The sequence below is a fragment of the Nerophis ophidion genome, linkage group LG27 (assembly GCF_033978795.1).
Source record: "Nerophis ophidion isolate RoL-2023_Sa linkage group LG27, RoL_Noph_v1.0, whole genome shotgun sequence".
Classification (NCBI taxonomy): domain Eukaryota; kingdom Metazoa; phylum Chordata; class Actinopteri; order Syngnathiformes; family Syngnathidae; genus Nerophis; species Nerophis ophidion.
The window spans coordinates 25,483,954-25,496,705 of NC_084637.1; the positions used below are offsets into that span (position 1 = coordinate 25,483,954).

At 38.7% G+C, this 12,752-nt stretch overlaps 1 protein-coding gene across 1 annotated transcript; it reads right to left on the reverse strand.

The window, feature by feature from the left end:
* Positions 1-248: 248 nt before the first annotated feature.
* Positions 249-11,305, reverse strand: LOC133544402 (lectin-like). Its single transcript, XM_061889687.1, has 4 exons — positions 10,731-11,305; positions 10,522-10,659; positions 10,206-10,317; positions 249-352 (listed from the first exon to the last, which is right to left on the reverse strand). Exons 1-4 carry the CDS (start codon positions 11,268-11,270, stop codon positions 279-281), a joined length of 864 nt encoding a protein of 287 aa, XP_061745671.1. The 5' UTR covers positions 11,271-11,305; the 3' UTR covers positions 249-278.
* Positions 11,306-12,752: the final 1,447 nt, after the last annotated feature.

The window sequence follows — 12,752 nt, forward strand, 5'->3', positions numbered from 1 at the left end:
GCACCATATAAATATGTAGTGTACAGCATGATTTTTATTATTTCTGTCTTTTTTTTTTTTTTTGTAAATGTACTTATTGCACTTTCCAGGTACTCCAACGGTACGGACTTGTGTTGAAATTGGCTCCTTAAAGTGTACATACTTGCTTTGTATACACAGGTGGAACACCACCATGCAAGTCCGCTCCGGGTTTTAGACTACAAAAGTACGACAATAAAGAGACACGTGCACGATGCAGGTATGGTTTTATTCCTTCGTACACATCCGGGGGGAGGGGTTCACGCCGCCGCCGGATACGAGCAGATGGACGCTCGCTTCAGGTCACAGTCCACGGCCGTCCACCAACTTTCATCTGCAAGAAAGTTTAGTTAATTACTTCGCATATTTTATCAGATTTTCTAAACATTTGATTGATCGTGAGGATTAAAGTGGGAGTCTCAAAAGCATGGATGTGTGTGTTTAAGGCCCTTCCTGTGGGGCGGTATAGCTCGGTTGGTAGAGTGGCCGTGCCAGCAACTTGAGGGTTGCAGGTTCGATTCCCACTTCCGCCATCCTAGTCACTGCCGTTGTGTCCTTGGGCAAGACACTTTACCCACCTGCTCCCAGTGCCACCCACACTGCTTTAAAATGTAACTTAGATATTGGGTTTCACTATGTAAAGCGCTTTGAGTCACTAGAGAAAAGCGCTATATAAATATAATTCACTTCACTGTTTGAGGGAAAAGTCCAACCAGATCCTTCAGTTCTTTGTCTGAAATGATGACAACTGAAGATTGACACTTAAAGGCCTACTGAAATGAGATTTTCTTATTTAAACGGGGACAGCAGGTCCATTCTATGTGTCATACTTGATCATTTCGCGATATTGCCATATTTTTGCTGAAAGGATTTAATAGAGAACATAGACGATAAAGTTCGCAACTTTTGGTCGCTGATAAAATAGCCTTGCCTGTACCGGAAGTTGCAGACGATGTGCGTGTGACGTCACGGGTTGTGGAGCTCCTCACATCTGAACATTGTTTACAATCACGGCCACCAGCAGCCAGAGCGATTCGGACCAAGAAAGTAACGATTTCCCCATTAATTTGAGCGAGGATGAAAGATTCGTGGATGAGGAAAGTGAGAGTGAAGGACTAGAAAAAAAAAAAAGACTACAGGGCAGTGGGAGCGATTCAGATGTTATTAGACACATTTACTAGGATAATTCTGGAAAATCCCTTATCTGCCTATTGTGTTACTAGTGTTTTAATGAGATTATATAGTCGTACCTCTACAACCTGAAGGTCGGCCCCGCACTTTTCTTCAGCACCAGTCGGCGGGTGGTGGCGATGCCCATCACTGCCCTTCGCAAGGGACCCTCTTCGAAACACGATCTTTCGAAATGATCGCTGCATAACACACTGTACTTTGTGTGTGTGGTCCAATCCAACTGTGTTCGCTCGACCGCTCTGTTCCATAGTAAAGCTTGACTGTCATCTTTCGGGAATGTAGACATTGAAACATTGGCTGTGTTTGTGTTGCTAATGCCGGCCGCAATACACCGCTTCCCACCTACAGCGCTCTTCTTTGATGTCTCCATTGTTCATTGATCTAATTGCAAAAGATTCAGCATTACAGACGTCCAGAATACTGTGGAATTTCGCGAGGAAAACAGACGACTTAATAGCTGGGAACGATGCTGGAACAAAATGTCCTCTACAATGCGTGCCGTCACGCGCACGCGTCATCATACCGACACGTTTCTGCAGGATATTTCGGCGCGAAATTTAAAATTGCCATTTAGTAAACTAAAAAGGCTGTATTGGCATGTGTTGCAATGTTAATATTTCATCATTGATATATAAACTATCAGACTGCGTGGTTGGTTGTAGTGGGTTTCAGTAGGCCTTTAAGCACAAACAAAAGCGCTGGGGAGCGAATCAAGCCGTCTAAAGTTCGGAAAAATCCCTAAAACGGTCACCCGTCTCTCATGCTTCTGTCCACCTTGCCTGTCTCGCCCTGGCGGGTATCGAAACTGAAAGTTTCCTTGGTGTGTGTGTGTGTGTGTGTGTGTGTGTGTGTGTGTGTGTGTATGTGTGTGTGTGTGTGTGTGTGTGTGTGTGTGTGTGTGCATAGATAAGAAACAGATTTGAGATCATTATATTTATCTATATAAATTCAAAGTTTCAATCAATCAATCAACGTTTATTTATACAGCCATTAATCACAAGGGTCTCAAAGGGCTGACAAAATTCCGGACTAAGTTGCTACTTTTTTTCCTACGCTTTGGACCCTGCAGCTAATTTATTGATTGTTCTTCGCTGACGTCCATAATGCAATTAGTTTTCAAAAAACCCAAGCAAAGACACTAAAAATGTGTGTTATTGTTTCTGCTATGGCGCCATCTTCTGAACGAGTTAGCCAGATGCGGGGAGGGGTGAACGTCAACAGTATTTCCTTCTGTTTAGTGGTTTGAACCGGAAGTACAACTGCAGTTCCGTCTTCCAGTTGTCCATAGCGGTTTTATTCGTATGGATTCTTCATTCTTCACTCCAAGCAACATTTTTAAGTTTTACAATATAACTAAAACAATTTTTACTTACTAAACCATCACATATTTTATGTCTGTAGAAGTGTTTACATGCATATTTGTACATGCTATCGTAACGTTATGAACCTAGCATTGTTAGCATTTGCTAATATGCTAACACGTTTACAAGTGTCTTAGTATTATTAACTTACAATGGGATTCTTTTTGTATTGTTTCAGTTTCATAAATTCCCAAGTCAATTCACCAAAACATCACCATGGCTTTGAGTCTGTTTAGCTGATTGGCGAGCTAGTTTTCACAGCTAGTGGATCCATGACGATGACTTCTGTTTTGTTTGATCAGCCGTTTTACTGCCTTGTTACAGACACCGTTTGGAAACAAATATGGTATGTGAATAAACATTTACAAAATATTTATGTGTAAATAACTCATTTCACAACATATATAAATATCTGCGGCTTATATATGAAGAACTTTTTTTTTTTCTTCAAAGCCTTGGTGGATGCGAGTTATTTTGTCCGTAAAATAGGGTGCTTGAGCAAAACGAAGGCCGAAACTAGTGACTTCAAAGCATTTCATTCTGCTCAAAGGAGGGAAAATATTCCCTCAACATGTTAATTTAATTACTACTACAAAACAATCATTTTATAGCAGGGTTCACCAACCTTTTTGAAAGCAAGAGCTACTTCTTGGGTACTGATTAATGCGAAGGGCTACCAGTTTGATACACACTTAAATAAATTGCCAGAAATAGCCAATTTGCTCCATTTACCTTTAATAAATAAATCTATTTATATATATAAAAAAAATGGGTATTTCTGTCTGTCATTTTGTCGTACATTTTTTTCCTTGACGGAAGGTTTTTTGTAGAGAATAAATGATGAAAAAAACACTTAATTGAACCATATAAAAGAGGAGAAAACACGAAAAAAATTAAAATTTAATTTTGAAACATAGTTTATCTTCAATATTTCCATCCATCCATCCATTTTCTACCGCTTATTCCCTTTCGGGGTCGCGGGGGGCGCTGGCGCCTATCTCAGCTACAATCGGGCGGAAGGCAGGGTACACCCTGGACAAGTTGCCACCTCATCGCAGGGCCAACACAGATAGACAGACAACATTCACACTCACATTCACACACTAGGGCCAATTTAGTGTTGCCAATCAACCTATCCCCAGGTGCATGTCTTTGGAAGTGGGAGGAAGCCGGAGTACCCGGAGGGAACCCACGCATTCACGGGGAGAACATGCAAACTCCACACAGAAAGATCCCGAGCCTGGATTTGAACCCAGGACTGCAGGAACTTCGTATTGTGAGGCACACGCACTAACCCCTCTTCCACCGTGAATATTTACTCTTTAAAATTCAAAATTGAACCGAAAAAAATGAAGAGGAAAAACTAGCTAATTCGAATCTTTCTGAAAAAATTCCAAAAACAATTTATGGAACATCATTAGTCATTTTTCTTGATTAAGATTAATTTTAGAATTTTGATGACATGTTTTAAATAGTTTAAAATCCAATCTGCACTTTGTTAGAATATATAACAAATTGGACCAAGCTATCTTTCTAACAAAGACAAATCATTATTTCTTCTAGATTTTCCAGAACACACATTTTAAAAGAAATTCAAAAGACTTTGAAATATGATTTAAATGAGATTTTCTAGATTTGCCAGAATATTTTTTTTGTATTTTAATCATAAATTTGAAGAAATATTTCACAAATATTCTTCTTCAAAAAAACAGAAGCTAAAATTAGGAATTAAATTAAAATGTATTTATTATTCTTTACAATAAAAAAAAAAATACTTCAACATTGATTTTAATTGTCAGGAATTTAAAAGGTAAAAAGGTACATGTTTGAAAATCCTAAAATCATTTTTAAGGTTGTATTTTTTCTCAAAAATTGTCTTTCTGAAAGTTATAAGAAGCAAAGTAAAAAAAATAAATGAATTTATTTAAACAAGTGAAGACCAAGTCGTTCAAATATTTTCTTGGATTTTCAAATTCTATTTGAGTTTTGTCTCTCTTAGAAATAAAAATGTCGAGCGAAGCGAAACCAGCTTGCTAGTAAATAAATACAATTTAAAAAATAGAGGCAGCTCACTGGTAAGTGCTGCTATTTGAGCTATTTTTAGAACAGGCCAGCAGGCGACACATCTGGTCCTTACGGGCTACCTGGTGCCCGCGGGCACCGTGTTGGTGACCCCTGTTTTATAGCATAATATCACGTCTTTAAAGTAAGAAAGTCAAAGTATTGACTTTGAGTGTTGTGCCGTAAATGTTTTATTTGTAATCTGAAGTGAAACGAGTTGTCTCTATACCTTTCTTTTACGAGCAAAAATTGGAGTTACGAGCCTGCTTGCCTCTCGTTGGCGCAGTGAATGTCACCCTGAACCCCCTAAAATCTGACAAAAACATCCCGTCTTTCTCGCTCGCGTTAACTTATCGCTACAGATGGACATAACTTTGTGGTTCCACGTATGGGAAGGAAGAAAAAGAGTGTGAAGGACAGCGTTGAGAAGAAAAATTGGATAATTGTCACTAAAATTAAAGCAAGAAATCATCAACATGAGTTACACTTAACGTAGAAGTTGGAGTGCAGTACTGCTGGTCTGCAATATAATGAAGCAGAACAAGTGGATAACGCTAGCTAATGATGTTGAAATAATTTCCAAGTGGCTGACATTTATCCATGAAAATATGAAGAAGCCGCTGATGGTGTGTTTGACGGAGAAGCAACTGGAAGAAGTCTACAAGGTAAATCCTGTATTATTATTACATTGTTTCTTGGTACACATTCTATTGCATTCTTTTTCATCCAATATTTTCAATATTTATTACCTAAAAGTTAGTTTTTCATCATAAAAGGCATGTTACATTTTAAAATTGTGCCAATAAATAAATAGATTTGAATTATTTTTGATGTGACGATTTTTTAGATCTAATTTAATTAAAACAAATAAAATTATAATTGTTTTAAATGGACTATTATTACTACTATTATTTGTAATGCGATGCTATTTTTCAATATGAGGTGGTCAAGTTACAAACACAACCAAAAAAGCACCACTTTATGAAGCTATATGAGGACCAAAAGTTTTGTACTCTCAAAATAAAACTTTGAAACAAAAAATCAATCGGTACATTCAAAATAAAAATAAGTTCAAGTCAAATTAAATTTTTATACACTGTTAGTTTTTATGAACAAACTATTTTCATTTTCTCACATTCGCATATTTTGTTATTTGAGCTCCTGTTTTGTCTTCAGATTAATTATTTTTATTTTTTTTACAGTTTTGATTTGTTTTCAGTTTTCTTTTTCCGAGTAAAATATTTTTATTTCAGATTTGGTTAGAATTTAGCGCTGGGTGCGTGTCATCAACTTGAGAGGGCCATGATCGGGACTGTACTCAATCACGTTGCCTTCAGGGAACATAGGAACTAAAACAATTCAACGCAACTTTGTATGTAGTATGCGCACCACGAGTGCAATTATCCATCCGTTTTTCTACCGCCTATTCCCTTTTGGGGTCGCGGGGGGCGCTGGCGCCCATCTCAGCCACAATCGGGCGGAAGGCGGGGTACACCCTGGACAAGTCGCCACCTCATCGCAGGGCCAACACAGATAGACAGACAACATTCACACTCACATTCACACACTAGGGCCAATTTAGTGTTGCCAATCAACCTATCCCCAGGTGCATGTCTTTGGAAGTGGGAGGAAGCCGGAGTACCTGGAGGGAACCCACGCATTCACGGGGAGAACATGCAAACTCCACACAGAAAGATCCCGAGCCTGGATTTGAACCCAGGACTGCAGGACCTTCGTATTGTGAGGCAGACGCACTAACCCCTCCGCCACCGTGAAGCGAGTGCAATTATTGTATTGTAAAATGTATACAAAGCTCATAGTGTTTACCTGTTTTATTGTGCTTATTTTTCCACTTTTTTTTTAGCTGTCCTTGAACGCAGCGTAGTTGTGGACGATGAGACCAAGTAAAAGAAGCTATTTTGGGCTCGTTTTGTAGTTTGTGTCTGCGTGAAGCCTTCCGATTGTCTCTCTGTTCCCCACGATAAACAAAACCACAAGTGTGGTAGGTTTGCTTGACAACAATGACAAAATGTAAAATTAAATAAAAAAAACAGTTATTGTCACTAAAATAATCTCAATTATTATTATTGGCAACACTAAAATTGGCCCTAGTGTGTGAATGTGAGTGGGAATGTTGTCTGTCTATCTGTGTTGGCCCTGCGATGAGCTGGCGACTTGTCCAGGGTGTACCCTGCCTTCCGCCCGATTGTAGCTGAGATAGGCGCCAGCGCCCCCCGCGACCCCGAAAGGGAATAAGCGGTAGAAAATGGATGGATGGATTATTATCACGGTATTGTTGAATCTACTCAAGAGGTAACCCTAACTCAAAAGGGGTTAGGGTTCGATTCCCGCTTCCGCCATTCTAGTCACTGCCGTTGTGTCCTTGGGCAAGACACTTTACCCACCTGCTCCCAGTCCCACCCACACTGGTTTAAATGTAACTTAGATATTGGGTTTCACTATGTAAAGCGCTTTGAGTCACTAGAGAAAAGCGCTATATAAAATATAATTCACTTCACTTTAGGAGAGTTCTCTCAGGAAAACTAAAATTAACCACCTTTTTTCACAATTAAATCCATAGTCACATGATATAGTTTCTTGGCAGGAGAAATATGTTATATTTTTCGGGCTGCTTAAAAGCTACACTATTTTTATTTTAGTGTTTAAATATGTCATCTTCTTCTGTTTTAATTCTTTAAAAAAAATGACATTTTTTTGCCTCTTTGAGCTGTAATTTGACCCCCTTAAAATGCTTCAAAACTCACCAAACTGGATACACACATCAGGACTGGTGAAAATTGTGATCTAATAAATAAACCAAACGCCAAAACTCTAAATTGCGCTCTAGCGCCCCCTAGGAATAAAAAAAAAAACAGACAAAACTGCTCCTAGGAAGAAAACACGGACAAAACTGCTTGTAACTTCCGGTAGGAATGTCAGAGAGACATGAAAAAAAAACCTCCATGTAGGTCTCACTTAGACCTACATTTTAATAATTTACATCATTCAGCAAAAATTAACAGGAAGTTGGCAATTACCCCTTCAAAACAAAAGTTTTGTAAAAACCCGTCACCTTTTTTTCAAACATTATGGCTGACAGAAAGAATTGCGATCTAATAAATAAACCAAACCCCAAAACTCTAAATTGTGCTCTAGCGCCCCCTAGGAATAAATTAACAGCCAAAACTGCTCCTAGGAAGAAAACACAGACAAAACTGCTTGTAACTTCCGGTAGGAATGTCAGCGAGACATGAAACAAAAACCTCCATGTAGGTCTCACTTAGACCTATATTTTAACAATTGACATCCTTCTGCAAAAATCAACACAAAAGTTTTGTAAAAACCCGTCACCTTTTTTCAAACATTATGGGTGACAGAAAGAAGCACCAGTGTGACCCCAGGATGCAGGGAAGGTAGGTAACGTGAAGGTAAAGATATGTTGAATGGGTAAAGGCAGGAAACACCAGAAAAAGTCACGTGTTTGTGTTTTTTTCAATGATAAAGAAAAAAAACGCTTGTTGGGACGTCACTTCCTGTTTATGTAATTTTCGCAAAGTCACTTCCTGTTGGCGTTTCGCTTGTCTAAAAAAATAAATTAAAAATAGCACACCTTGTAAGTGTAATGTGCACAATTCAATATCTTAATTGGTCAGACAGTAATGTATACATTTGGGAATGTTGTATTTTAATGGAAAAATCACATAAAATCGCTATTGTTTTCATGTTAGCATAAAAGCTAGTGAGAGCTAGCTCCCTTCTTCAGTAAATGATCAGTGTCACCGGTCCTTCAGTTGATCAAAGTGTTGTTAATCACCGTTTTGTCATCATTTTAATATAAAACAGTATTACTAACATTGGAAAGTTATACCGGGGTTTATCAGTATACCGTTTATCGTTGCATCCCAATTGCTTGCCTGACCATATTGTGAAATCCCAAAAAGAGGACACATATATGCGTGCCAAGGCCGGGACTAGGTAAAAATTTGCCAATGATACTTGAACGTGCTTTATAAATAATTATTAATAATTTCTTTAAATAAAGCATTTTTTCTCCTCTGTTGAGAGCAGTGTTGGCGCTAGGGATTTTCAAAATGCATCAAGTCTTAAAAATGGGGTCTCACAGTAAAATTTTTGGGTCCTAATTTTTTGAAAGCATTTTAAAAACAAATGATAAACGTATGCATTGTCCTGTTATTGCGGCATAGCTCGGTTGGTAGAGTGGCCGTGCCAGCAACTTGAGGGTTGCAGGTTCGATCCCCGCTTCCGCCATCCTAGTCACTGCCGTTGTGTCCTTGGGCAAGACACTTAACCCACCTGTTCCCAGTGCCACCCACACTGGTTTAAATGTAAAAAATAGATATTGGGTTTCACTATGTAAAGCGCTTTGAGTCACTAGAGAAAAAGCGCTATATAATTATAATTCACTTCACACTTATATCTCACATTGTAATTTGTGTTTTGGAAAAAGGTTGTCATAAACGTTACTTAATTCATTAAAAGAAATAATTTTAAAAAAGAAAACAAATTTTTATGCATAAACAAATGTATTCAGTTATAAACATTTATTCACTTTCTTTTTTCCTTTATTGATCTAAACTTTACCGCTGCTGGTAGTTTTTTCTATGGTTTTATTTAATACGTCGTAGGTGTATTTATTTCAGTATATAAGTGTTTTGCATACATACATTTTATATTTAATGCTTAAATCTCTGGAGTCTACATCAACTTCAGATCTATTCCTCATTTCAAAATGTTTTAGTTTGTTTTCCGCCCTTTTTTGTCAAAACTGTTTTCTAATGGCGAACACACAAAATATGTAAAATCTTCGACCAAAATTATTTTTCAAAGTGTAATATTAGATGTGACGTATTCGGGGTAGCGGGGTTGTATATTGTAGCGTCAAGGAAGAGTTAGTGCTACAAGGGATTCTGGGTATTTGTTCTTTTGTGTTTATGTTGTGTTACGGTGCGGATGTTCTCCCAAAATGTGTTTGTCATTTTTGTTTGGTGTGGGTTCACAGTGTGGCGCATATTTGTAACAGTGTTAAAGTTGTTTTTACGGCCACCCTCAGTGTGACCTATATGGCTGTTGACTTACTATGCCTTGATTAACAATCACTCTACTAACTATGTCTCTAGCTCTCTCTGCACCTCCCTCACAAAGTGTGATGCGGGCACACACTTTCACAATTTGTTTTGTTGTGTAACCCCTTCTTAACTCTGTACGTACATTGAAAATACACACAACCCAGACTCCAAACGCCGGATATTTGAGGCATTTAAGAAAACCCTAGCTTGACATAACCGCAGGCAATGAATAAAGTTGGATTGTGTGATGCATGGACGGAGGTGAGGATTCTTTCAAAATAAGATACCCAGAAAATAAAATGGCAGCAATTTTAAATTAATTTCCGTGATCCTGGTAGAGTGGAAACCCTTTTTTTGTCCCCAGCTTATTTGTTGCCACTTTCTTTGATTTTTACCTAAAATATGTCCATTTACCAAACATGAAAAATCCTTTGTACTCATTATTTGGAATGTTAAATTTGAGCTGGTCTTCGGGAAGTCGCCTTACCTATTTTGAACATTTCCACACAGACTGGCTTGCTGGTGTGAATGTTAGGCTGACCCGGCATCCAGTCACTATAAGTCCACTCCGACCCGTCTACCCAGGAGGCCTGCTGGTTCTGCAGCATTCAAAACAATCCATGAATGTTATGTAAAAAAAAAAGATGTGGTTGATGCTGCAAGAAACATGTACGTCCAAGTCCAAGGGTCAATGTCTGACCAAAGAGAGAATAACAGTAGATAACGTATCTGATAGAAGTACCCTTGGCCTCCATTCAGGGTTGTGAATAAAAACTCCGACATGTTTACGCTGCTGGACTTGCCTTGACCACGGCCCCCAGCCACGTCAACCGTGGGCTGATCTGGCCGCCCTTGGTAACCATGGAAACCAGGCGGGAATGAAGGTCCCCGCTTGTCACAGATGCGAGCTCAGCGTGTGTGTTCCGAGCTTTGCATAAATCCTAAAAACAAAGCACACAATCAGACTTGGGACAAGCGGATGAAGTAACTGGTCGGGAACATTGAGACTGACCTGTGCTTCTTGGAAATTGAGTGGAGTTGGGTTGAACTCGTAGCAGTTTCCGTTGATCACCTCCCCTTGACATGTTTGGAGGCTGGGAGTGGACCGGCCCTGTTCTTCTGGGTGTTTAACCAATGGTTCTGTTCCCTGCCTTAAACCTTCTGGTATATTTAGAGATGGTTCTGTTCCCTGTCTAAATCCTCTAGGAAGAGACCTAGATGGCTCGGTTTCCTGTCTGAAACCTCGGAGTGTCAAAATAACAGGTTCAGTTCCTTGTCTGAAACCATCCGGGATTGGCATGAATGGTTCTGTTCCCTGTCTAAAACCGTCTGGGATAGAAACGGAGGGCTCTGCTCCCTGTTTGAAGCTCATAGAATTAAAAATTGTAGGTTCTGTCCCCTGTCTGAAACCTTTTGGGATAGAGAGGAACGGTTCGGTTCCCTGTCTGAAACTGTCTGGAATCGACATGAACGGTTCGGTTCCTTGTCTAAAACCGTCTGGGATCGACATGAACGGTTCGGTTCCCTGCCTGAAACCGTCTGGGATCGACATGAACGGTTCTGTTCCCTGCCTGAAACCGTCTGGGATCGACATGATGTCCCAAAAACTACGTAACTCCATATCAGAGGGTTGGACTAGAACAATCTTAAGTTCATGAAGGTTCTTACAGTTCTATGCTTCCAACTTTAAAGAGTACAGTTTGGGTAAGACCTTTTGTTTTTTCGCAGTCTCTACTCTCTACTATAATGTCATTACACAATGCAATTTCAGTAGATATTGCATGTAAATACTGACAAATAGAATCCGAAATGAAATGTTAACAGTTAACACAATAGCCAGATAACATCAAGAATCAAAATATAAATCTGCAAAAAAAAGCAAAAAAGTTACCATATCAACATACTAATGTTAGCATGTTAAAAGATAGCATGCGGGAAATAACAAAATATTTGACTGTCCTCATCAATCTGTGAAATTAGCCAAAAATATGACACTGACGTTAGCATGAACAAAGTAACCAAATATTTCACTTTGAGTTGTATTCCTGATAAATGTGATAATATAGCTAGCATTTTCACGTTCGCATGCTAACCAGTAACATTCGTGAAATATTTAAATTGCTCTATCGTCCGCATACATCTGAAAAATGAACCAAAAAGATAGCATTATAACGTTTATCGGCTAGCAGTTAGCATGAATGACGTAATAAAGTATTTGACTCGGTGTAAAATTAATTAAAAGGGCTAGCATGCCAACGTATAGAATGCTAACATGCTAACGTTAACCGTTAACATCCGTGAATTACACAAATATTTGCTCTGAGATTTATACCTATTAAAACTAGCTAAAAAAAAAAAATGCTAGCACGCTGACGTTCGCATGCCTACATGCTACAAGTTAGCATGCGTCAAGTAAAAAAACATTTGACTCTGAGGTGTACGGCAGTGAAAATAATCTAGTTGCTGATATTAGCAAACATTATCAAGTAGCATTTTGACTTTGCATTAATTTGAATCTGTTAAGAAATATGGAAGCGGGAAGACATTTTAATACAGAATCATTTAGAGAATCAGGATGGATTTCGGTGATTGCGAAAAAGCCAAAGCCGAACTGAAATATTTGACTCTATGGTGTACACCTGCAAAAAGGCAAACAAAAGGTGGTGGTGGTACTACTTCCATATTTCGTAACGGATTCAAATCGTTCCAATGTCAAAATGCTACTCGATAATGTTACTTAATTGCTAAGTTGCTAATCTTAGCAAATAGTGCATTTTTACTGGCGTACACCTCAGAGTCAAATATTTTGTGACTTGGCGCATGCTTTGATTGATTGATTGAGTCTTTTATTAGTAGATTGCACAGTACAGTACATATTCCGTACAATTGACCACTAAATAGTAACACCCGAATAAGTTTTTCAACTTGTTTAAGTCGGGGTCCACGTTATAATCAATTCATGGAAACATGCCAACTTTTAAAGGGGAACATTATCACAATTTCTGAAGGGTTAAAACCAATAAAAATCAGTTCC

Coding starts and splice junctions, on each gene's coding strand:
- LOC133544402 (XM_061889687.1), bottom strand. CDS start 11,270: ATGTCGATCCCAGACGGTTTCAGGCAGGGAACCGAACCGTTCATGTCG. Junction 10,660..10,730: donor TCAATTTCCAAGAAGCACAG/GTCAGTCTCAAT, acceptor CTTTGTTTTTAG/GATTTATGCAAAGCTCGGAA. Junction 10,318..10,521: donor GGCTGGGGGCCGTGGTCAAG/GCAAGTCCAGCA, acceptor TGAATGCTGCAG/AACCAGCAGGCCTCCTGGGT.